This window comes from Bos grunniens, chromosome 19, assembly GCF_055505025.1.
Source record: "Bos grunniens cultivar Pamir isolate PY7600 chromosome 19, Bosgru_T2T1.0, whole genome shotgun sequence".
In the NCBI taxonomy this organism is placed as follows: domain Eukaryota; kingdom Metazoa; phylum Chordata; class Mammalia; order Artiodactyla; family Bovidae; genus Bos; species Bos grunniens.
In genome coordinates this window covers 40,088,825-40,115,299 of record NC_141183.1, presented here as the reverse complement: position 1 = coordinate 40,115,299, position 26,475 = coordinate 40,088,825, and the positions used below count along the sequence as shown (strand labels likewise).

At 41.0% G+C, this 26,475-nt stretch overlaps 1 protein-coding gene across 8 annotated transcripts in view; it reads right to left on the bottom strand.

The window, feature by feature from the left end:
• METTL16 (methyltransferase 16, RNA N6-adenosine) overlaps positions 1 to 26,475 on the bottom strand; it is a 69,246-nt gene that overhangs the window by 6,000 nt on the left and 36,771 nt on the right. For 3 of the 8 annotated variants that reach the window (XM_086359738.1, XM_086359737.1, XM_086359739.1), the window contains 4 exons: positions 11,645 to 11,714; positions 10,832 to 10,921; positions 1,897 to 2,070; positions 137 to 1,780 (listed from right to left, as the gene is read on the bottom strand). In XM_086359738.1, coding sequence (XP_086215864.1) covers positions 1,157 to 1,780; positions 1,897 to 2,070; positions 10,832 to 10,921; positions 11,645 to 11,714 — 958 coding nt within the window. In that variant the 3' untranslated portion in view covers positions 137 to 1,156. Of the gene's footprint in view, positions 1 to 136; positions 1,781 to 1,896; positions 2,071 to 10,831; positions 10,922 to 11,164; positions 11,407 to 11,644; positions 11,715 to 13,890; positions 13,931 to 14,473; positions 15,100 to 26,475 lie in introns of those variants that run through there. The other 5 variants (XM_086359740.1, XM_086359743.1, XM_086359744.1 and 2 more) reach the window with 5 other exon arrangements.

Sequence of the window (26,475 nt, the reverse complement as noted above, 5' to 3'; positions counted from 1 at the left end):
TAGATGAGGCTTTCTTAAGCAACTTACTATATGTAAATATATCTTGCTCCATTTCTCATTTCCATCACCCATCACTTATCCATTCAAAGCCAAGAGAGTATCTTCCCCAACCCCAGGATTCAAACAGGACTGACAGTTTTCAATTCTGAATACTCTTATATTAGCTCCACTTCAAACGTCGAAACAAATTTAAAAAAAAATCCACACCAGTCAAACTGCTACAAAACAGTTCTTTAAACAGGTTGGAGGCACGGGTATGGCTTCATTCTGCTGCATCGCAGTTGTATCTGGCAGTTTTGCTTACCTAATTCTGTTTCTGAAACAAGCAACATCCAAAACAGACAAGAGTCAGGAATGTGCCGATTGTCTTCAACGTTTCCAGGCGCTCCCTGATCAGGCCTTCTTCCTGGCATTACTGAGCTTTCTCTCCCTGACTCTCAAAAGGCTAGTTCCTTTCTCAGGACTGACACAGGGGTCATCAATCGTATGTACCCAAAGTTTTTAGTCTTGCAAGTGACTGTAGAAGAGGGTATAGAGCTATCCGCCCTGGTATACCACCTCCATGGGGTGGAGGGGCAGGCGGGCAGGGTTGAGAAAGTCACCCCTTCTCAGAAGCAACCAAGGCTGACACAGAAGGCAGGATGCACTGTTGAGTTCTGACCAGGATCAGACTGCAAAAATAATCCTTTTGGCCTCAGGAAACCAGTCTGAGGCCAAGGCGATCAGCTTAGTGAAGTAGTCAAAGTCACTCAGTCATGTCCGACTCTTGCGACTCCATGGACTTCAGCCCACAAGGTTCCTCTGTCCATGGGATTCTCCAGGCAAGAATACTGGAGTGGGTTGCCATTTCCTTCTCCAAAGGTGATCAGCTTAAGTCAGGTTTAAATCCCTTATGAGTTTACCGATGGCATTTTGTTGATGCTGATCACCACAATTCTTTCTCTGAACTACCATACTACAATGCCCTGTAATTCTTTTTTTTTTTTTTTAAAGGAGGCAGGTGTTTAAAAATTGACTCATTTGTTGGTTTTTTAAGACAATTCCACATAATGTTACTAGTGGGCTAATGATGGAATTCAGCTTGCCACCCATCCCAGGCCACTCTTCAAAGCAAGCTGCTTTATAGAACTTTCCCAACTGTGCGAGAATTTTGGAGTTAACTAGCAACAAGCCTGAAAATTTGGTTACGTATATAAGTACAAAGCTGGTTCATCAAATCCCTGTTCTGGCCCTCAACCCAGTGCATTTCAACTAAGGCGTCATCTACCTCCTTCTTAACGTTTATCAGACACTTGAATAAGTAACGTCCAGCCACTCCTTGGAGATGGTTCCCTTTTTCAGACGCTGGGCTGCTGAAGGGCTCAGGAGCCTCGTGGTCCTGGGCTCCATTACTAGAGCCTTTACAACCTTCCAGAACCTCCATGTCCCCCTTTTCCTCACTCCTTTCATCCTCCGTGGGTTCTGGGTTTTCCTCCTGGGAAAGCGAGTCCTGGCTGGGGCCATGGCCTCCCACAGTGGCAGACTCGCCTTCCGGTGGAGCAGGGCCCCCCAGGGCACTCTCCTGGGGGCCCTGGGCAACATCCTGGCTACTGCCGGACTCCCTCGGGGGAGGTTTTTTCTCTTCCAGGGCTTCGATCACGTCCTTGGGCGCTAGGGGCACCTCTCTCAGTTGTCTCACTCGGTCTCTTTTCTTCCTCCTCAAGTGAATCCAGGAGTTTTCTATGGCCGTTAGGAAAAGGCTGATTTCCTCCTTTCCACAGGGAACTCGTTTATGCTGGACCTGTTTGGAGGAAAAACAATTTTATAGGTCACTTTTCTCCTCTGAAAACTCCTTTTAAAAAAAGAGAAAAAAGATTATTTGTAAGTACTTCTTCAATGTGCTTATCAACCAGGTACCTTTAGATCAGTGAGGATTTTTTCAATCCATGTTGTCACAACCACGATGCCTTCCACTGTCTCAGGGCCCAGAGATGATGCTTTGAGGGCTAGTTCTTTCATCACAGGCCCCAGGACTACGAACGTAATGGGCTTCCTTGGCTTCTCTAGTTTTCTTCGCTTACTGGGTGGTGACTGAAAGAACAAGAGGGCATGGGAGAATAGGCGAAGGTCATCCAAATAATCAAATCTCATGCGTTATAATAAATTCAGCTGGGGGAATCTCCATGACTGCAGAGCCCTAAAAAAGAACAAAGGCCTTGGCATGTTTATTTTTAATACTTAAAACAACTATGCCAAATGGGTTTACCATCTCCCCATTTTATAGACAGGAAAAACTAAGATACAGAGCAGCAATGGAATCTGCTTGAGGTCACATGGTTAGTATTTGTAAAATTAGGATTTGAATCCCAAACCCAGGTACTTTCTGCCTGTGTTCTATCAGTATATAACTCCTTCATCTACCTGCTATGCCCAAAACAGGCCTGTGCAACTATTTCTTTCAAGGCAACTCAAGGACCCCAAGGGGACTCACTGTGTTCCTTTCTATTAAAAAAATAAAAAATGCATGGCTTAAAATCACCACCACGGAGCCCAAGTTGATATGTGCTGAGACTTGTTGAAAGAGAGCAGCTGGTGAGTGGCAGTTTGTGAGATCACATGCTGGGAACGACCAGGGCACCAGGATTAAATGGGCGGAAGAGGACGCTGAATCCAGGCATGTCAAGGCCAAGCCAGTGCCCACCTATGCACTGCCTCTTGGCTGGGGAGAGGGGACAGTGGCACCCACAGGAACAGTGGATTTGAAAGCTGATTCCAGTAACTCAAGACTGTCCTCTTTCTTTAAATTTCAAGCTTGGAAAGTGAATTACACTCTTACCACTAGAGGGACTCAAGTTCCATTTTAAAAACCAACTGACACTGCTGTATTTAAAGCTTATTTCTTTCAAGTAAAAGGTTGCCTTTTTTTTTTTTTTTTCAGTTAGACTCTTAGCTAAGATCAGATAAATTATGGATACTTTAAGAGACTGACTTGTAGACAAATTTTATCAAAATTTGAAAAAGAATTTAAGCTAATTCTAAAGTTAGGATCAAAATGAGAAGGATTATAAGAAAGGCTCAAAAAGAGACAATACCCAGTCAGCTCTGAAGATCTTTTCCTAAAAAGAAGCATTTGATAATTGTGTGGCTGTGAACTCCGACTGTGCCTGGAAACAGCAACAGAGCATATAAGTACACACACAGTGAGGTCCAGTTACTGGGTGAGGCCTTGTAGGAACTAGCTAGCAACTCCCTACCCCCACATACACAAGAAAATAGCCAGTTTATTCTATGCTAGAACACTTTTAGATGGTATTTCCTAGAAACAATCAACATTTTCTCTTTATACCAGATATTAACTAATAAAAAAGGGAAGTTAAAGAACAGAAAACAAGCTTAGAAGAAAAGGACCAAAAACAAAGGGTGTGTGTATGAGTAAGAAGCCTGCTCTTGAGAAGCGAGCGGCAGACCAAGCCCTGAAGTCTGAACCCGCTCAATTAATGTTTCAGGCAAGATGAGACAGATTCATATGGGCACCAAGACAGCAGCATTGTTATTACTCAATCGCCAACATAAGAAACACAATTTCTCCAGGTACTGAGGGCCTAAACTTTGCACTGAGGAGCTTGATATATGATTATTAAGCTGGGGGTGAAAAAAGATGGTGGTATGCAAGAGGAGGATGGGAGACAAGAATCAAATTATTTTTTCCACTTCCTGACATCCAAAGCTGTTACCATGGAAAGGTCACCGTCGCAGGGCCATCCCCGACAGCACACCAAAGGTCATCTACAAGTATGGCTGGAAGGATAGCACCTCATCCCTCTTTGGACAGAGGTGGGAATCATTTGTGCTCACAAATTCCAACCAGCAACGTGAAGATATTGCTGCGTCTGTCATTTCCTGCAATATTCTCCTCCAAAAGTAAGAATGGGCTTTTCTAGAACTTAAAGGAGAGAAATGCACCCTCATCAAACTTAACAAGAGCTCTCTCAAGGACCCACTTTCAGAAACAGCAAAACAGACAGCTTGCTGCCTTGTTACACCAGAACAAAAATGAAAACTTCTCCGTCTCATATATGGCTCCTTTACCTTGCATCCTGGCTCCAATGTACCATATATAACGGTCAATCAACAAATCTGGTATTTCTGAAGACCTTTAGTGAGTTCTTTTCACTCTCTCACACACACATTCTCAGGAGTTAGTTTTACTCTTGGCCATGTCACACAGCTTAGCGATCTTAGTCCCCGATCCAGGAACTGAACCTGCACCTTCGGCAGTGAAAGCGCAGATTCCTAACTGCTGGACCACCAGAGGATTCCCTAGTTTTATTACAGAAACTGGGTAAGCACTCAAGAGACAGATAATTTATACTTTAGAAACTCTAAAAGCTTTTAAATGATTAAAGATTAACTTAAGTCTGGCTTATAGCAATCATTCCTCATCCTTTCTTGCTCATACTGAAAATTCTCAGTAGGCAGGACCAGAGTAAAATACAGGAGCAGGTCCTAATAAATTAATAGTTAAATTCAACCCCACAGGTTCAACAGCAGGTTATTTTATACCCTGTCACAACACTAGTAAATAGAAGCTGTTTTTCCCCAACTGAGATTATCTTAATTTGCTAAATCTCAAACCACAAATATTTTCAATGAAGAGTGCTATACTCAAACTGTCACAGTTTAGAAGACAAAGTAACAATTTAACATTTTAAAGCATAATTTTAAAAAATCAATAATGGTTAATTTAGTTTAATGTAAAAAACTAGAAGGTGAATTTACAACTGATTTTGGGTTCGAAGATGAACTACTATATCACCCAGCTGAAATTACAATGTGAAAGTTTGGTGGGGAGTTGTAAATTCTGCAGAGAACACAGGCTTTGTATCTTTTACACTGTAAGGATTCAATGAATAATCATCAATATGGGAGGAGCTCCAAGTGTTACCACACTGAAACCATGAATTGGACAAAAACAGTTCTTACATTTTAAAAATATGCTTTACCTAACAGAGCTGTCTTTTTTCCTCTTTTAAAGTATTTATTTGGCTGCACACGTCTTAGTTGTCACATGCGATTCTTAGTTACACATGTGGGATCCAGTTCCCTGACCAGGGCTCAAACCCAGGCCCTGTGCACTGGGAGAGTGGAGTCTTAAGAGCTGTCTTTAAACTGCTTAAATCTTCACTCTTCCTTTAATTTCTAGACCTCAGTGGTGCAACCAGTCAGAAGACTTTCCAATCAGGTGTAACCTGATACAAATCTGTATAGCATTCGCATTCTGCTGAAGCTCTGCTGCTAACTACGGCTAAAGTAGAACACAGATCTACCTCATATCTGCAGGACAAGAAGAGGGTCATTCACTAAGATCTGCTGGCATGAAGCCACAGCCTCCTTAATAAAACAGAGCAGCTTCCAGGATGGTCTTGAGGGGAAAGGCGTGCTCCTGCCCACCACATGCGGGTCTTCCCTGCTCTGCTCTGAATGGCTACCGCTCCAGATCCTCCAGGAACAAGCCGAGTGTCTGTGAGCTGTTATTCAGCACAGGCTACTATTTATGGAAAAATAAAGCCAAGGGGCCAACACTGACACCTGGCTGGAATACACACAAGAAGTGCGCTGGGATGGACAGTCAGATCATCTTGCCTTTTTCATACATGTATCAGCTCTGATGCCATGAAGTGGACTAAGTATTTTGCTCTCTAAAAGTGTGGCTTCTTTATTAACAGCCAGTGGCATTTCTATTGTTATCTAATCTGACTGGTTGCTGTTTTTAAAATGTCCTGTAATCATTCCTAGATATATGGAAAAACAATACAAAGTAAAAAAAAAAGGGGGAAAAAGTTTATGTAGAATGCTACTACCTATCTAAGAAAGTAGGTGGCTATAACTGTGTATTTTCTTATATTAAAACAACCAACCCCACTAAAAACAATGGGAGGATAAATTAGAAAATCGTTTAAATAGTAACCCAAGGAGAACAGGAATTGATTGGGGTGAAAGAGACAAGAGAATGAAGCTAGACTTCTAATAGTATCCTTTTTGAGATTTGATTTTGAAACCACGTATGAGTATCTTTTACAATTACCAAACAAAACTAAATAGCACATACAAAAAAGGCAATCCCTAAAAACACAAAGTAAAATGAAACACCTTTTGTAAATAAATATGAAAATAGTTATAGATGAAATAATACACTCTAAGATTTGCTTTAGAATCATCAGGGCGGCTCAACATCACTGGGACATCAGACAGAGGTGGTGAGAGGGAACGGTGGGGAATGATAACACAATACATTTTACTGAGCACCTACTATATGTATCAGGCACTGTGTTATATACATTTAATTCTCAAAACCTGAAGTGGTGGGTACTATCAGTAACCCCCAGCTTACAGATGAAGAAACAAAAACTTAGAGAAGGAACCTGCTCAACCTAGACAGTTTCTATACACTCGGCAATAGTTTTAGGGTAATCCACCATGCCACTGTTAAACAAAATAACAGAACAAACTATGTCAGAAGTAAGTTCATGCAGAATACAAATGACTGAAAGAGATAAATCCAGGGGCGTCCCTGGTGGTCCAGCAGCTAAGGCTCTGTGCTGCCAATGCAGGGGGCCACGGTTCGATCACTGGTCGGGGAACTAGATCCCACACGCAGCAACTAAGAGCCTGAAAGCTGCAACTAAAGATCCTGCATACCGCAATTAAGACCAGCACAGACAAATAAATATATATAAAGATAGGTCCAGAGAGATTTCTATAGGCTGCATGGTTAAGAAGGAATTGGTTAAGAAGGCTTTATGCAGAAGTTAGAATTGAGCTGGGCTGCAGTGAAGGGAAGTCCACAGAAAGGATCAGACAGAGAAAGGGCTGTGACCAAAGGCTGTAATGACAGTCAGCAATGACCCTGGCATCATAAGAAGACTGTGTAACTTCTAATGCCGTAGAAGGCAGCACAATCAGGAAAACAGGGAGTGATTAGGATGGAAGGGAAGTCAAAAACAGATTTGGGAGGAACAAGGAGCCACTGAGGAGCCATCCTTTCTTTGAAAGGCGAGCTCAGGATGAACCCAGGTGACCGTTACATGAAAGGTGGCTGCTGAGTAGGTAATACCTGGTTAGAATGGAACCAAGGGCAGTCCTTGGGCAGCACAGTGACTTAGAGCTTAGGCTGTGAAATCAGACTAAGCAAGGCTTCAACCTGATTTTTTAGAGTCTCCAATTTCGTCATCTAAAAAGTGGGGATAATACCACCCACTTGATTATTGTCAGGTTTGAATAAAATAACATAATGTGTGTGAAGCATTCACATCGCAACAAAGACTATCTCTGGTGCTTGAAATCTACTATACCGATTAACATTATGCTTGCAATGCTGTTCCTTAGTAGAAGTTCTACATCATATTCCTTTTAACACTCAACAAATACTCTATGCACCAACTATGAGTCAGACATTGACAATTCCTCCTCCATGAAGTCCTCCCAGACTGAACTATTTTCTTTTCTGAATGGCCTAATTCTCCACCATTCTGGTTCCTACCATTCATTTCAGTACTCACTCATATGAACTTTCGTATCCATACTTCTCTTTCGTAAAGCTAATCATTGTAAGCGATAGGAAATGCTATCTTATTTCTTTGGTATTATCACAATGAATGTCACAGTAAGAAAAGTAACAAGAGAAGGAACCTTAACTTTGGTTTTGCTAAATAGCTCAGATCCCTAACCATCACATCTGTTTTAGAGCATAATTTATAGTCTGGTATAGTACTGGTTTTCAAACCATGTCCTTCCTCCCCCTGCCCTTTGCCACACTGAGCAGCTTATGGGATCTTAGTTCCCCAACAGGGGACTGAACCGGCACCCTTAGCAGTGAAAACACAGAGTCCTAAACATTGGACTGCCAGAGAATCCCCTCTAACCATGTCTTAACAGGAGAATCCTCTCAATAAATAAAATCAACACATAATACTGACAAAAGCAGACCAGAGATCTGCTGATGAGATCTCTAAAATGAGAGAGAGCCCTGAAGTACCACCCTGATACCTGTCTCCAAGTGTCATCCCCTGAGTACCTACACGGAATCCCTCCTCTATCTGGAATTAGTTTGAGTACATGTGGACTAGGAAGTGGAACACTGTCAGAAGAACCCCATTCTGACACTAACAAGGCTACCTAATTAATTTGACCCCTTCCCTCCATCTGTTCTCCAGAAAGCCCTCTAGTTATGACTCCCTGGACAAGAAAGACCCAGGCTCAGAGGAAATGTGTTGAACAGAGGGGGCTCATTTTTTAAAACCAGAGTTCCTGGGCAATGCTCAGACCAAGAGTACATACCATTTATTAGAGTCACATTATTTCCCCTTTTTCTTTTAACAAGTGTCAAACACCTGAAAGCAAAGCAAAGCTAAAATAATGCCTTGAGCAATGCGAGAAGTTCGGACAAAGAGGCATTCTAAGCGGCTTGTTAAAATTCTGTAAGGAACAGTCCTTATGATATGCTTCCTTATATTTGTCATCAGTCGGAAATGAAGAGACACAATTTTATCAACACTAGGACTCGTCTTTTGGCTGTTAAAATAAATCCAGACAAGAGGAATGGGCTTAGTGTGGGCACTTGAATCAGCAGCAAATTAGAATTTTTCAGCATTCAGCACCAACAGAAGCAAGCCAGTAGGCCTGAGATAAGTGAAAACAGAAGTTGCCATAGTAACTTGCACATTTACCCTAAAAAGGCGGGAATGGGGGTGGGGCGGGGAAGTAGGTCAATGTTTCTGCTTAACCAGCTCCAGTCCTTGGCTTCCTCTCCTCACCTAAAGCAGCATGCTCCTCCCTCCCCGCCATAGCCCGCAGGAGCAAGAAGAGAGAATGAGGTGACCACTTCAAAAAGCAGGGAGTAGGGAGAGGTCCAAGTAGCGAGAAGGAGAACCAAGAGGGCAGCCCACTGAAGCCCTCCCGAGTGCCCTGGGACCCCTGGGAAAGCAGCTGCTGATCGAGGGCACCAGTGCTAAGAAACTGTTGCTGGGTTACCACAAATCAGAAATTGCCGTTTTCCCTGTAGCAGTTTAAGTGCACCTAATGGAACACTTGGGGATGCATTATTAACAGCTTTGGGTTGGGGGCAGTGGTGTGGAGGGATGAGTACTCTGGCGTGGCAGAAGCCTGGGGCCCTTAAGCAAGAGGCAGTCTTTCATGGCTAAAGCTATGAACAGGCCTCAAGGATGACCTAAAAGACAGGGAGGGAGGGAGGAAGGCTTAGCTGATTCCCTTTCAAAGTAAGCTGGTTTTACTACCACAGAAACACAGTGCTCTTTGATACTCTGATCTGAAATAGCTGTTAATCCAAGAGGGCAAGGGTGTCGCTGGTCCCTGAGATGGCCTGGAGGGTGCCAGAGCTCATTATCAGCTCTTCTGCCTGTGGTGCCAACAAGTGCGGAAAGCAGGTTCAACAGAAAGCACTCGGAAACAGGTGCAGCTCCATTTTCCTGCAGCTGTTAGCGTCTGCATAGGGATAAGCTGAGGCATTACTAACAATTTTAACCATTTGTTGGGAAAACCCTGGTATTCTTATTTAGAGGATGACAGAAAGGATAATCCCTCAGGGAGGTCAAAAAAAGCACAACCATCTTTGGTAATCAGTGAGTATTTCAAACACTAACCTCTGGACACCCTACTGCATGGCACAGAGGCAAGTCTGGGCTTCCATCACACAGGCCATTCAGACTTGAATGGGACAACTTATTTCAATCCAGCAGCACACCTAGCTGCAGAGTACAGGAAAGGAAGGCTCAGTTTCAAATCTGAGCTCATGTATTCAGAAACACCTGCAAACGGTCCCCTCATACTTCCGCACATCTCTACTCCTCTGCCCTACAGGAGAAGGAAAGAGGCTCACAGTTACAGCAACACTTAAGAGAGACTCTGGAGACAAAGCGTGGCCAAGACCTTGGGAGAGGAGCACCCAGGACAAGCCTATGGTGTAGACAGGGGACTGGAGACGGTGAACAAGCCCAGGTATGAGGCCTCCATAAATACTGTGGGCAGGGGCAGCTCAAGCTGAGCAACGAGTGCATGAACGGTAAGGCAGACCGCTCCAGGCAACCAGAAGTCAATCCTTCTTGCAGGGGAAAAGTGAGAACAAACAGACGCTATTCTGTTACCACCTCTTACGTAGCCTAGAAAAATTATTCCGGCTAACCAGTTCAAAAACATTTTTCTTTTGCATATAGCAGCAACCACAGAGGACAATGAGAATTTTGTGGATCATAAAATTACAGAAGAATGTTCACGGTCAAGCACATGCAAAGGAGACAAAATAGGATAATGAACTATATCACCCAGCTTCAAAACTCATCAATATTCCAGTGCTCATCTGAAAGTCAAGACAGGACCCTTTACTCGAATGATCTCTTGAGTTTTACACATCAAAAGCCCGCAATCCCAAATGGCAATTTCTACATCCACAGGAACCCTAGGAGACAGCTACTCTAGGAAAACAGCAGTGATAAAAGAAAACAGACTTCAATTTCAATTCTTCAGGAATGTCCAACAGAAAAATCATACCCACAAGGTGTTTGTATTTGAATTTTTTAATTGCTAAAAGATGCATTTCCAACTCATTTACATTTGCTGATTCAGAATCACTGAGTTGCACAGATTCAGAGAGAAAGGTTTTATGGTCACCACAGACAGCCTTCCAGGACTGTGCCTGGTTCACAACCTCTCCATTGTGATGTAAGCATTTGGGGCAAACTTCAGGGAAACAAGACAGTACAGATTTAGTTGATTTGTGACCTAGTAAAACCCACCATGTACTGGGTTTCAGCAAAGCTAAAGGAAGGTCTCAACTTACTGGTACTGTTACGTCATCATAAAAACTCCAAGCCAAAGCCCATCTCATTGTCCGACCCTGGCAGAACTCAGTATAGGTGACTTTAGGAACCTGAAACCAAAAAACAGCATCGAATCATTCTGTTAGTTCTACTAATATGTTTCTGGCTGCTGCCTCATTTTAAATTATAGGTTGGTCTTTCTTTTTATCAGTTAACAAACACTACCATCCAAAAACAGCTATGCCCAGCTGCCTAATAACCAGTGACTCAATCGTTGTTGTTCAGTCGCCCAGTCGCGTCCGACTCTTTGCGACCCCATGGACTGCAGCACACCAGGCCCCTCTGTCCCTCACCATCTCCTGGAGTTTGCCCAAGTTCATGTTCACTGCATCAGTGATGCCGTCCAGCCATCTCAACAAAGTTGTAGGCTTTCTTCCTCCCATGAAACATGAGAGACGATTTATAGTTCCAGCTTCGAGGTTAGATATATGAAACACTCAAAACGCAGCCCTTCAGAGAACTACTGGTAAAACGATTCAAACGTTCTTTTGTTTTCTTTTTTTAGGAAAGAGAGCCTGCAAAGCCTGGCTAGACATAGCTATGTAGTCTCCATTTTAGGCCTTAAAAAAAAAAAAAAAAAAAAGGCCTTATTTTAATGATTTGCAAAAAGCCCCTATTAGCCCCAAAATTACATCATTAAAAAAACTAAACAAGCAATGGGCAAGCAAAAATAAACAAAAAACACATTCAGGGTTTTTTGGTATACACGAAAATTCTATACTTCAAGTACCATCAAAAGTGGTCACACTGGAATAGTAATGACAAAGCCTTACCCCTTGTATGCGAAGTTCTTCCTTCAGAGGAGCCAGGCTGCATTTCTTTCCCAGCATACAGCTATACCATCTGGGGGGAAAAAAAAAAGCAGCCAAGTCAAACACTGTTTATGTGGTTACATTTTTAAACCAAGCATTATTCAAGCCAACAAGATGAGAAGAATAGCAAACAAATACTGAGTCAAGTTACAAGTGACAAAAACAAGAATTGTATATACTTTGGCCACCTCATGCAAAGAGTTGACTCATTGGAAAAGACTGATGCTGGGAGGGATTGGGGGCAAGAGAAGGGGATGACAGAGGATGAGATGGCTGGATGGCATCACTGACTCGATGGACGTGAGTCTGAGTGAACTCCGGGAGTTGGTGATGGACAGGGAGGCCTGGCGTGCTGTGATTCATGGGGTCGCAAAGAGTTGGACACGACTGAGCGACTGATCTGATCTGATATAATGTATTTAGACGGAGAATAAATCTAGAGAAGGAAAACATGCCCATAGCAACTTAAACAAAAGTCACTTAGTTTCTCCAATTATTTCAGTGCTTTATGTATGTAGAAGGAGAGAGGGGTATCACTTATAATGCCCAGAATGAAGGCCATTCAGCTCTGGGACAGAAATTAGTTAATAAATAACAAAAACAAGGATACACACCCCCTTACAACATATTAAGACAAACTGTAAAATCTAGCATGACCTGTACTTTGAGATATGCACTCACCTGCAAATAACTTAAGAATACATACTGCACTAAAGTTTCAACAGAACATGAAATCAGTTTTCTCTATAGCAAATACAAACCCAAGAGAGGGAGTATGAAGATGAAGCGAACTGGTTAAACATAAAAGGACAGATTTTATCTCTTCTGATTATTCTAAAAAGTTTGCAAAGTATAAAATTTATACGGAATTTCTGCTTCAGGCTATGACAGATTAATTAGTAAGAAAATTGCCAAAAGGAAACTGGACAAAATATATGAAACAATTTTTCAAAACTGGACAACTGCAGTGAAGACCTATCATCTCAGAGAGAAAAACAAGGTGAGCCCCACAACTGCCAGAGCTTACTGCCTGGAGGGAAGTTCCAAGCTGCAATGCAGGGAAAGGAAACTAAAATAGAACCCCAAAATCCTGCTGAATTGTTGAGGCAGACTGGAGCTCAGAGAGGCTGAGGCAGTAAGAATTTGAAGAGCAAAAAAGAAGAGAAGAAGGAGCTGCACAGGGAGAGAATTCTGGACGTCTGCAGAGGAGTTCCCTGGAATATTTTGCAGAATAACGATCTGTGTGTGGGAGTGGAGGCTGGGGAAAGAATTCTCAGAAAACAGTAAGCTGCAACAACTGGATTCCAGACAGCGAGGACTTCAGTTTTGTGGTTAGACAGCTAGTTTGTGGTTCTACTATCTACAGCAGAAAGCCCTTGTTAAAAAAAGCGGCAAGTAGCAGAATCCTGAAAAGGATGCTGCTTTTAAGGGGGCGAGAGGCTGTTCTGTATCTGCACTAATAAAGCTTACAAAAACAAGACCTGAAAAAGGACCCAACTGGTCACAAGTAATCTAAGTAAGCAATAAAACAAAGTCCAAAACTCATTAAAGGACTACAAAGAAACAGAGCACCCCCACACATCAGATACACAATGTCCAGCATTTAGTCAAAAACTACCAGATATTAAAGAAGCAGGAAAATGACTCATAATCAGGATTTAAAAATCAATCATTAGAAACAGACGAAGAAATAAGATGATGATGGAATTAGTAGATGAGGACATCAAAACAGCTATTTAGAAATATGTCCCATAACAAAACATAGACATGATGAGGCAAAGAGGGAAGGTATAAAAACTAACCAAATGGAACTATAAGACATGAAAATTACAATATCTCAAATAAAAAATTCACTGGATTGGATTAACAGCATATTAGATTCTGCAAAAGAAAAGATGTATGAACCTGAAGACACAGCAAAAAAAAAAAAAAAAAAATCTGAAATAAAACACAGAGAGGGAGAAAAAGAAAAGTTGAAAAAAATAACACAGCACCAGTGACCAATGGGACAGTATCAAACTGTACACATAATTTGAGTTTCAGAAAAGAGACAAAAGGGGGACAAAAAGTATTTGAAAAAAAAGATCAAAATTTTTCCCAAACGGATAAAAACTATAAACATATATAAGTTCAATGAACTTCCCACATTAGAAACATAAAATAAAACCATATTATATATTTAAAATACATAACCAACAAGGACCCACCGTATAGCACAAAGACCTTTGCTCAATACTCTGTAACAACCTAAATGGGAAAAGAATTTAAAAAGAATTGATATCTATAATGGAATCTCTTTGCTGCACACATGAAACTAACACAACACTGTTAATCAACTATAAAATATAAAATAAAAATTAAACCAAACCAAACCATACTAAGGCACTTCATAATCAAAGTACCAAAAATCAGAGACAAAAAGGAAATCTTAAAATCAGGGGGTGGGTAGAGACTTTTTGTTCAAAAGAAGAAAGATAAACATAAACATTTAATATCAACCTCTCATCAGAAATAATGCAAACCAGAAGACAACAGAACAACAACTTTAAAGGACAGAAAGGAGAACTCCCTGGTGGTCCAGTGGTTAGGACTCCATGCTCTCACTGCCAAGGGCCCAAGGTTCAATCCTTGGTTGGGGAACTAAGATCCCATAAGCCATGTAAGAAGCAGTAAGTCACCACTTTGTCTAAACAAGAGCTGAACAAACTCTTCTTAAATCCATAACAGAAGTACTCATAGGGCCTCTAAAATTGGAGACAGGCAGACAAATACAAAGAAGCAACAACTTACTAAAGCAGAAACCCACCAGCAAACATCTCCACGGGAACCACCAGTGCTGAGGTAGAGAAACCTGCACTGAAACTGACAACTTGCCAGAGACTCAGCATTGACGAGTCTGAGAAATAAAAACTCCAGGGGTGCCCACTCATCAGCGACGCCATGCTTTTATATATATTATCTGGGAACTTGATCAGGTTCTTACAGTGAGTAAAAGGAAAAATTCCCTTACGCTTCTGGCTGGGGGAGAGGAAAAGGAACCATTTTGAATTAGACTAGGGCATCCTGTTCTTAAAAAAGTCTGCCCCCAGGAGAAACCAATTAGCCAGAGCCTGACCTCTTGGGGTTTTATCAGAGCCTGACTGACCCAGAGGAGGGATATCATCCAACTCCAGCATACTCTAGGCATCCTTTCCCACCAAAGCAGGGGAAAAAACTGAGAAGCATGTGTGTAGATCACAACCCAGAGGGATGGGATCACTGAAGGGCTAAAACCTACTCAGGGGACTATAGAATGCTTCCCCTCCTCCACACCTTACCATGGCATTACTAAAGACCTGTAAGAGCAGTTCCTTTGACCAAGTACATCATGTCTTCCTATTTTAATTATAAGACACACTAAAAGGCAAAAAGAAAAAAAAAAACCCAACAGTCTGACAGGCAGAGAAACCATCAGAACCAGACATGACAAGGATATTGGGTGTTATCAAACTAGGAATATAATAACAATGATTAAGATGCTAAGGGCCCTAATGGCTAAAGTAGACAGCATGCAAGAACAGATGCGTAATGTAAGCAGAGAGAAGGAGATTCTAAGAACCAAAGAAAAATGAAAAAGATCAAAAACGCTATAATGGAAAGGAACAACGCCTTTGATGGGCTGATTAGTAGATTAGAGACAGCTGAGGAAAGACTTTAGTCTGGGGATACCTCAATAGAAACTGCCAAAAGTGAAAAACAGAGAGAGAAAAAAAACCAACCACCAGAATATAATATTCAGGAACTGTGGGACAACTACAAAAGATGTAAAATCTGTGTAATGGAAATCTAGAAGGAAAAGAAAGAAAAAAGAACAGAAGAAATATCTGAAACAATAATGACTGAGAATTTCCCCAAATTAATTCAGTTAGATACTGAACCACAGATCCAGAAAGCTAACAGAACACTGAGCAGAAAAAAATATTCAGAAACTGCACCTAGGTGTATGACTTTTAATAAAATCAAAGATTAAAAAAAATCCTCAAAGAAGTCAGAAAAAGATACACCCTACCTATAAATAAGAATTACATCCAACTTGTGTTAAGAAACTATGCAAGCAAGAAGAGAGAGAAGTGAAATACTTGTTTCAGACACAGCTGACTTCAGAGCAAGACAAGTTATCAAGAATAAAGAGGGGCATTATTCTAAGCTAAAATGGGGACAGTTCTCCAAGAAGACATAACAATCCTTAATGTGTTTGTACTTAACAGAGCATCAAGCTACATGAGGCAAAAACTGATAGAGCTGCAAGAAGAAACAGATGAACCTTCTTTTAGAGATGGAAATTTCAATAACCCTCTATCAGAACGCACAGATCTGGCTGGCAAAAATAAGACAAGACATAGCTGAACTCAACAACACCATCAATCAATTGGATATAACTGACATACATAAACTATTCATCTTCTCAAGATCACACAGAATATTCACCAAGATAGACTGCTCTGAGCCATAAAATACATTTTAACAAAGTTTAAAGGAATAAAAATCATACAACATCTGCTCTTAGTCCACAAGGGAATTAAACTTGAACTCAGTAACAGAAAGAGAGCTAGAAAATCCCCAAGTACTTGGAGATTAAATAATACATTTATATATAACACATGGGTCAAAGAAGCTATCTCAAGAGAAATTAAACAGCATTTTGAACTAAATGAAAACAAAAATACAATTTGTTAAAGTTTGTGTAGTGAAAGCAGTGCTTACAGGGAAATTTATAGCACTGAATGAATACATTAGAAAAGAAAAATCTAAAATCAATCATCTAAGCTTCTACCTCAGGAAGCTAAAAGAGTAAATTAAATCTAAAGCAAACAGAAGAAATAATAAAAATTGAAATCAGGAAATCGATAGAGAAAAATCAATTATGTCAAAAGTTGGTCCTTTAAAAAGATCAATAAATTCAATAAGCCTCTAGCCAGGCTAAGGAGAAAGGAAAAAATAAAAAGAGAGGACACAGATTCCTAATATCAGAAATAAAAAGGTGCAAAGATAATCTTTTCAACAAGTGGTGCTGGAATTGGACATCATATGCAAAAAAACCCCCAAAACCCAAAACTATACACAAACCTTGTATCATTTACAAAAATTAACTCAAAATGGATCACAGACCTAAATGTAAAACATAAAACCTAGAAGATAATATAAGAGAAAATCTAGATGACCTTGGATTTGGCAGTAACAATGATTTAGATACCACACCAAAGGGAGGATCCGTGAAAGAAATAATTGACAATCTGGATGTCATTAAACTTTGTGAAAGATATGTCAAGAGTGTGAAAAGACAAGTCACAGACTGGGAGAAAATACAGAACACCTATCTGTTATCTGAAATATACAAAGAACACTTATAAATCAACAATATGAAAACAACCAATCTGATTTTAAAATGAGCCAAAGACCCTAACAAGATACCAATCAAAGAAGAAATACAGATGATAAACAGGCATTTGAAAAGACGCTCCATATCATATGTCATCAAGGAAGCAGAAACTAATGAGATACCCCTGCACACCTATCAGAATGGCAAAAATCCAGAACACGGACAACACCAAATGCTGGTGAGTGTGCAGGGCAACAGAAACTCTCATTCTGTCAGTTCAAAGACAAAAAAGGTCAAGCCACTTTGGGAGTCTTCCAAATATACTCTTACCATGTGATCCAGCAATCGTGCTCCTTGGCATTTATTCAAAGAAGCTGAAAACTTATGTCCACACAAAGATATGCACACTGATGTCTATAGCAGCTTTGTTCATAACTGTCAAAACTTGGAAGCAATCAAGATGCCCTTCAGCAGGTGAATGGATAAATAAACTGTGGTATGTTCAGACAATGTAATATTATTCAGCACTAAAAAGAAATGAGCTGTTAAGCCATGAAAAGACATGGAGAATTCAAAAGCAGAGACATTACTTTGCCAACAAAGGTCCGTCTAGTCAAGGCTATGGTTTTTCCTGTGGTCATGTATGGATGTGAGAGTTGGACTGTGAAGAAGGCTGAGCGCCGAAGAATTGATGCTTTTGACCTGTGGTGTTGGAGAAGACTCTTGAGAGTCCCTTGGACTACAAGGAGATCCAACCAGTCCATTCTGAAGGAGATCAGCCCTGGGATTTCTTTGGAAGGAATGATGCTAAAGCTGAAACTCCAGTACTTTGGCCACCTCATGCAAAGAGTTGACTCATTGGAAAAGACTCTGATGCTGGGAGGGATTGGGGGCAGGAGGAGAAGGGGACGACAGAAGATGAGATGGCTGGATGGCATCACTGACTCGATGGACATGAGTCTGAGAGAACTCCAGGAGTTGGTGATGGAGAGGGAGGCCTGGCGTGCTGTGATTCATGGGGTCGCAAAGAGTCCGACACGACTGAGCAAATGATCTGATCTGATCTGAAGTTAAAGAAGACAACCAGAAAATGCTACATAGTGTACGATTCCAACTATATGGCATTCTGGAAAAGGCAAAACTATAGAGATGGTAAAAGATCAGTAGTTGGGAAGGATGGGTGAACAGGTAGAGCACAGAGGATTTTTTAAGGCAGTAGAAATATTATGTATATTATAATGATGAATATACATGTGTCCAAACTCACAGAATATACAACACCCAGGATAAATCCGAATGTAAACAATGGACTCTGGGTGGTAACGAAGTGTCGGAGTAGGCTCATCAATTTTAACAAATGTCCCACTCTGGTGAGGGATACTGATTGTGGGGGAGGTATATGGGAACTCTCTGTAATTTCCCCTCAATTTTGTTGTTCCTTAAACTACTCTAAGAAATAATCTATGTACACCCGAAATTAACACATTGTAAATCAACTTGAATCCATAAAAAAAAAAATATATATATATATATATATATATAAAGTCTAACACAAAAGAGAGGGACAGGAATGACCAACAAGCACATGCAAAGATGCCTAGCATCACTGGTCATCAGGAAAATGCAACTTAAAACTAGAACAAGGTATCACTATAAAACCAATAGAATGCATACATTTTAAAGAAATGGCAACATCAAACGGAGTCCTGCTGGAACTCTCATACATGGCTGGTGAGAATGGGAAACAACACAGCCACTTGAGAACAGCCTGGCAACCTGACTCAGGAATCTAATCCCAGGTATTTACTCAAGATAGAGGAAAACTTAAGTCCATGCAGACTTGTTTGCAAATGTTTATAGTGGTGTTATCCATACTAGCCAAAACCTGAAAAGGGTCCAAATGTCCATCAATTGGTGAGTGGATTAACCAATTCTGGTAGATTCACACAATGGCATACTAAGCAATACAAAGGGAGACACTACGGATACAATACATGTTACATGAAAGCCTGTTTTGCATTGGGTCATTTACAGTAATGAGGAAACAGCCTCAGAAAAACAGTTTATTGTACTAACAAATCCTACAAGCAGAAATCGCCATGCAGGGTCACATGAGGAAGACACCAGGGTGGTCAGGAAGCAGACGACAGAGTGAGGGGAGTGCTTACGCCACGGTCGCTAGTGGGGTTTCCTCAGGACGGGCAAGGCAAGGCATGGGGTACAGTTTAGGATCAACTAGTGTGAATAACCGCCAAGGGCTCTGGGCTGTGAAGGGGTCCCCAGGCACCTAGCATCCGGCCCTGGGATGATCAGGCAAAGGAAGATGGCTTCCTGGGCTGAGGGGGCAGATAGAGTAGGGATCTATCTGCCTTGCAGATCCAAGGCTCACTCAGGCTGGGTCCTTTTCTGTATCTAAGAATTGGTGAGCCCAGGGAGGGGCAATCTCCCCTAGCGAGGGCAGTCAAAACCTAATAATACATAGAAAATTTTAAATATTTACAATACAAAGCAAGACACAAAAATCCAATTATTTAAAAGTCTAGAACAGGCAAAACTACTGTGGTAGAAAAACCAATGATCACTAGAGGTTGGGTAGGGTAGGAAGAGACTGCAAAGGCCACTAGGGAACTTTTTTATGGTGATGGAAATGTTTTATATCTTAACTGTGGTGGTGGTGATATATACATTTGTCAAGATGCATCAAATCATACACTTGAATTGGAGAAAGTAACCATATGCAAGTTATACCTCAATAAAGCTTATTTAAATATACAAACTTAAATATGATCTAGCTTGTATCTTTAGACATTAAGACTAGTAAACAATGCAGTAATGCTCTGCATATTTCTTGCTTTATAACACAGCTTAGTTACATTGCTGCTGCTGCTAAGTCGCTTCAGTCGTGTCCGACTCTGTGCGACCCCACAGACGGCAGCCCACCAGGCTCCCCCGTCCCTGGGATTCTCCAGGCAAGAACACCGGAGTGGGTTGCCATTTCCTTCTCCAATGCATGAAAGTGAAAAGTGAAAGTGAAGTCGCTCAGTCGTGTCCGACCCTCAGCGACCCCATGGACTGCAGCCCACCAGGCTCCTCCGTCCATGGGATTTTCCAGGCAAGAGTACTGGAGTGGGGTGCCACTGGCTTCTCCATTAGTTACACTAGCAATACATAATCTGTATCCTCCTTTTTTCACCAAGCATCATAATTACTCCTGTGTCATTTGAAGTTCATCCAACTGCACATTATTTTTAGAGAAATTTCAGACTAAGGGGATACACATTCAACATTTACTTGTTTATATGCAAAGCAGCTACTGCTGCTGCTAAGTCGCTTCAGTCGTGTCCGACTCTGTGCAACCCCATAGACAGCAGCCCACCAGGCTCTCCCGTCCCTGGGATTCTCCAGGCAAGAACACTGGAGTGGGTTGCCATTTCCTTCTCCAATACATGAAAGTGAGAAGTGAAAGTGAAGTCGCTTAGTCGTGTCCGACTCTTCACGACCCCATGGACTGCAGCCTACCAGGCTCCTCTGTCCATGGGATTTTCCAGGCAAGAGTACTGGAGTGGGTTGCCACTGCCTTCTCTGAAAGTAGCTACTATGAAAGTGAATTTTATAGTCACTAAAACTCAAGTGGATTTAAGAGCCTCTAAAATCACATGCCAGGTTAAAACTATAAATTGTCTTTTTTTTTTTTTATAAGTTGAAAATGGTTGAAGATTGGCAATTTCATATGGTTCACATTACATTAAGTAATATGAATGAAAATCTTAATTATAGAAGCATGACAAATACTATTATACTGCTTTATACATTTATACATTATACATTTATACATTAACCAGTACTTTATTTGTTTTTATTGTTTATGGGTTCAAGAACAGATAACAATCCTTATTTTTTTATCATCAATCCTTTTCCAGATTTGAAAACACAAATAAATAGTTGTTCTACCTAAACTACTTTAAACAAACCTGGGTAAATTTACTTAGAGCCTAATCTATTTCATTTGGCAGCTTTACAAGGTTTGGAAGAAAAAAAATATGGTCCCTTTAAGAAGACAGTATATAAATGGAGAAATCATTAAGCAGGAATTAAAAGCCTTTGGTAAGTTAGGAGTAAGATGGAGAAATTAAAAGCAATTCGTGCTCACACAGTAACAGTTGATTCACACCTTTCCTTTAAAATTAGCATTCCTGAACAGATTAAAAAATTTTTTTCATTGAATATAGTTGATTTACAATGTCTTAATTTCTGCTGTACAGCAAAGTGACTCAGTTATATACATATATACATTCTTTTTTATACCATTTTCATTGTGGTTTATCCCAGGATATTGAATATAGTTTCCTGTGCTATGTAGTGGTATTTTGTCATTTATCCGCTTTGTAACTGTTGGTATCTACTATCCCGAAACTCCGACTCCATCCCTCCTCCACCCGCCTCCCCCGTGACAACCACCATCCTGTTCTCTGTCTGTCGTCTGTTTCTGTTTGTAAACACGCTCACCTGTGCCGTATTTTAGATTTCACATGCAAGTGACAGCATACGGGATTTGTTTTTCTGACTGACTTACTTCACTTAGTTGAAGTACTCTCTAGTTGCATCCATGTCCTTGAGACATGAGATGAGAATCACCAGAAGCCAAGAAAAGTTCAACAACAGAGACAAAAGAAAGATGTTACAAACCTCCTCAGCTGATGAAAGGAAGCAAATATTTAGACAATTAAGGCTCAAAGAACTTCCCTGGGGGCTAAGATGGTAAAGAATCTGCCTGCCAATGCAGGAGACATAGGAGATGCAGGTTCGATCCCTGGGTTGGGAAGATCCCTGGAGAAGGGAATGGGAACCCATTCTAGTATTCTTCCCTGGAGAATTCGATAGACAGAGGAACCCAGCAGGCTATAATCTTGGGGGTCGCAAAGAGTCAGACATGGCTGAGCAACTAACACACTTGAAAAGGCTTGTAATATGTCATTGGTACTTAATATAGGCTTGGCAGAGTTTATATTTCTTTTAACCCTTACTGTAACATAAATGGGGTTCTCAAGGCAAGAATACTGAAGTGGTTTGCCATTCCCTTCTCCAGTGGACCATGCTTTGTCAGAACTCTCTACTATGAATACACTATGAATACAAGAATACACAGAACTATACAAAAAAGATCATAATGACCCACCCAGGTAACCACAATGGTGTGATCACTCACCTAGAACCAGACATCCTGGAATGTGAAGTCAAGTGGGCCTTAGAGAGCATCACTACGAACAAAGCTACTGGAGCTGATGGAATTCCAGTTGAGCTATTTCAAATCCTAAAAGATGATGCTGTGAAAGTGCTGCACGCAATATGCCAACAAATTTGGAAAACTCAGCAGTGGCCACAGGACTGGAAAAGGTCAGTTTTCATCCTAATCCCAAAGGAAGGCAATGCTAAAGAATGCTCAAACTACCGCAAAACTGTACTCATCTTATGCACTACCAAAGTAATGCTCAAAATTCTCCAAGCCAGGCTTCAACAAAATGTGAACTGAGAATTTCCAGATGTTCAAGCTGGATTTAGAAAAGGCAAAGGAACCAGAGATCAAATTGCCAATATCCGTTGAATCATAGAAAAAGCAAGAGAGTTCCAGAAAAAAAAACCTACTTCTGCTTTATTGACTACACCAAAGCTTTTGACTGTGTGGATCACAACAAACTATGGAAAATTCTGAAAGAGATGGGAATACCAGAGCACCTGACCTGCCTCTGAGAAATCCATATGCAGGTCAAGAAGCAACAGTTAGAACTAGATATGGAACAATGGACTGGTTCCAAATCAGGAAAGGAGTACATCAAGGCTGTATATTGCCACCCTGCTTATTTAACTTACATGCAGAGTACATCATGAGAAATGCTGGGCTGGAAGAAGCACAAGCTGGAATCAAGACTGCTGGGAGAAACAGCAATAACCTCAGATATACAGATGACACCACCCTTATAGCAGAAAGTGAAGAGGAACTAAAAAGCCTCTTGATGAAAGTGAAAGTGGAGAGTGAAAAAGTTGGCTTAAAGCTCAACATTCAGAAAATGAAGATCATGGCATCTGGTCCCATCACTTCATGGCAAATAGATGGGGAAACAGTGGAAACAGTGTCAGACTTTATTTTGGGGGCCTCCAAAATCACTGCAGATGGTGATTGCAGCCATGAAATTAAAAGACGCTTACTCCTTGGAAGGAAAGTTATGACCAACCTAGACAGCATATTAAAAAGCAGAGACATTACTTTGCCAACAAAGGTCCATCTAGTCAAGGCTATGGTTTTTCCAGTGGTCATGTATGGATGTAAGAGTTGGACTATAAGGAAAGCTGAGCACCGAAGAACTGATGCTTTTGAACTGTGGTGTGGGAGAAGACTCTTGAGAGTCCCTTGGACGGCAAGGAGAGCCAACCAGTCCATTCTAAAGGAGATCAGTCCTGGGTGTTCTTTGGAAGGACTGATGCTAAAGCTGAAACTCCAATACTTTGGCCACCTCATGCAAAGAGCTGACTCATTGGAAAAGACCCTGATGCTGGGAGGGATTGGGGGCAGGAGGAGAAGGGGACAACAGAGGATGAGATGGCTGGATGGCATTACCGACTTGATGGACATGAGTTTGAGTAAACTCTGGGAGTCGGTGATGGACAGGAAGGCCTGGAGTGCTGTGATTCATGGGGTCGCAGAGTCGGACACAACTGAGCAAATGAACTGAACAGATACGGAGATGACACCACCCTTATGGCAGAAAGCGAAGAACTGAAGAGCCTCTTGATGAAAGTGAAAGAGGAGAGTAAAAAAGTTGGCTTAAAACTCAACACTCAAAAAACAAAGATCATGGCATGTGGTCCTATCAGTAAATGGCAAATACATGGGGAAACAACAGAAACAGTGACAGATTTTATTTTCTTGGCTCCAAAGTCAATGCAGATGGTGACTGCAGCCATGAAATTAAAAGATCCTTGCTCCTTGGAAGAAAAGCTATGACAAACCTAGACAGCATATTAAAAAGCAGAGACATTACTTTGCCAACAAAGGTCCATCTAGTCAAAGCTATGGTTTTTTCAGTAGCCATGTATGGATGTGAGAGTTGGACTATAAAGAAAGCTGAGCGCCGAAGAACTGATGTTTTTGAACTGTGGTGTTGGAGAAGACTTCTTGAGAGTCCCTTGGACTGGAAGGAGATCAAACCAGTCAATCTTGAAGGCAATCAATTCTGAATATTCATTGGAAGGACTGATGCTAAAGCTGAAACTCCAATACTCTGGCCACCTGATGCAAAGAACTGACCCATTAGAAAACACCTTGATGCTGGGAAAGATTAAAGGCAGGAGGAAAAGAGGACAAGAGAGAATGAGATGGTTGGATGGCATCACTGACTCAATGAACATGAGTTTGAGCAAACTCCGGGAGTTGGCAATAGACAGGGAAGCCTGGCATGATGCAGTCAATGGAGTTACAAAGAGTCAGACACGACTGAGTGAACTGAACTGAACTGAACTGTAACCTAAATACTGTATCATGAATCTTTTTGTTTTTCCTTTCAGGCTGCATGGTGTGGCATGAAGAACATCCCCAACCAGGGATCAAACCTGCACCCCCTGCAGTGAGTGGAAGCATGATGTCTTAACCACTGGCCTGCCAGGAAGTCCCTTAGCTTCACTTAAAAAACAAAAAATTATTTATTTGGCTGTGTCAAGTCTTAGTTGCAACACACAGGATCTTTAGTTGTGGCATGCAAACTCTTCCTAAGCTTCACTTTTAAAAAAAATGTCTGCCCATTAGATCCTAACTACTCTCAACAGGCATCTTGTGACAACTAATCAAAATTTAAGTAGAAAAAAAAAAAAGGACGATCTAGCTACCCAAGAGACTTTGAACCCATTACACTATTTTAATGATGAAAGTAGCACTCCACTCATTACAGCATTTAGTAATTATTTTGGGACAGCAGGTTTCAAGAAAAATTATTTTGAAATTATTTCAAACGTACAGGAACTGCAAGATTAGCACAAATAATTCTAGCATACTGTTCATCCCGATTCACTGCACTTTCCCCCACTTGCTTGCTCTGTGTTTTTTCTAAACCATTTGAGGGTTAGCTACAGACATTATCATGCCCCTAACCTTAAATATTTTGGCATGTACATTTTAAAAACAAGGGCATTCTCTCTTATAACCACAGAACAATGATCAAATTGCAAAAACTTAACACTCATACAGTACTATTATCTGGAATATGGTCCACACTCAAATTTCACCAATTATCCCAATAACATCCTTCATGTCAATTTTCTCCCCTGATGTAAGATCCAATCTAGGATCATGCATTTCATTTACGTGTCAAGTCTCTTTAGTCTCTTTCAATCTGGAACAGTTCTGCAGTCTTTTTTTTTTTTTTAACTTTCATGACCTTAATATTTTTGAAAAATTGTCTTACAAAATCTGTCAAGTTTGGTATGTCTGAAATTTCCTTAGTCAGATTCAGGTTAAACATTTGGGGCCGGAAGAACACAGAGATGCTGTGTGTCCTTCGAGGCAACTTGTATCACGAGGTGTTCATCTGGTCAAGGTGGTACCCCGCAATCTCTCCACTATAAAGTTACTATATATTTCTTTGTAATTGAGAAATGCTTTGTGATTAGGGAAGTACTTTGAAACTATGAAAAATACCTTCTCTACAAATTCTCCATTGTTGACTCCTCCACGAATCAATTACTATAATGACTGCAAAATGGTGATTTCTCTAACTTGATTATTCTTTCTACATTAGTTGGCATTCTAATGTAATAAAGAGCTTCCCCTTTATCCCTTATGTACTTCATTTGTTTACCTTATTCAATGTGTTACAATCCATTATCATCATTATTCACCCTAACCTTGCACTATACTGTCCCATATGTTGCTTGAGCTGTCTCCATGTTCTTTTAACATTTAATACCATAAAAGGTATTATCCCAACTTACAGATAAGGAAAATGAAGTGGCTTACCCTTTTATAAAGGCAAGTGTGTAGAAAGTTTGCAGTAGAACCAAACAGTCTATCAGTTGGAAAATTAACTAAAAGCTCAGTTATGAAATTTACAGTTGTTCCTTGCAACTACCACTTATAGCACCTTGTAACCACACTGCTGCTGCTGCTAAGTTGCTTCAGTCGTGTCCAACTCTGTGCGACCCCAGAGATGGAAGCCCACCAGGCTCCCCCGTCCCTGGGATTCTCCAGGCAAGAACACTGGAGTGGGTTGCCATCTCCTTCTCCAATGCATGAAAGTGAAGTCGCTCAGTCGTGTCCAACTCTTAGCGACCCCATGGACTACAGACTACCAGGCTCCTCCATCCATGGGATTTTCCAGGCAAGAGTGCTGGAGTGGGGTGCCATTGCCTTCTCCATGTAACTACACTAGCATCCAGTTTTTAAAAC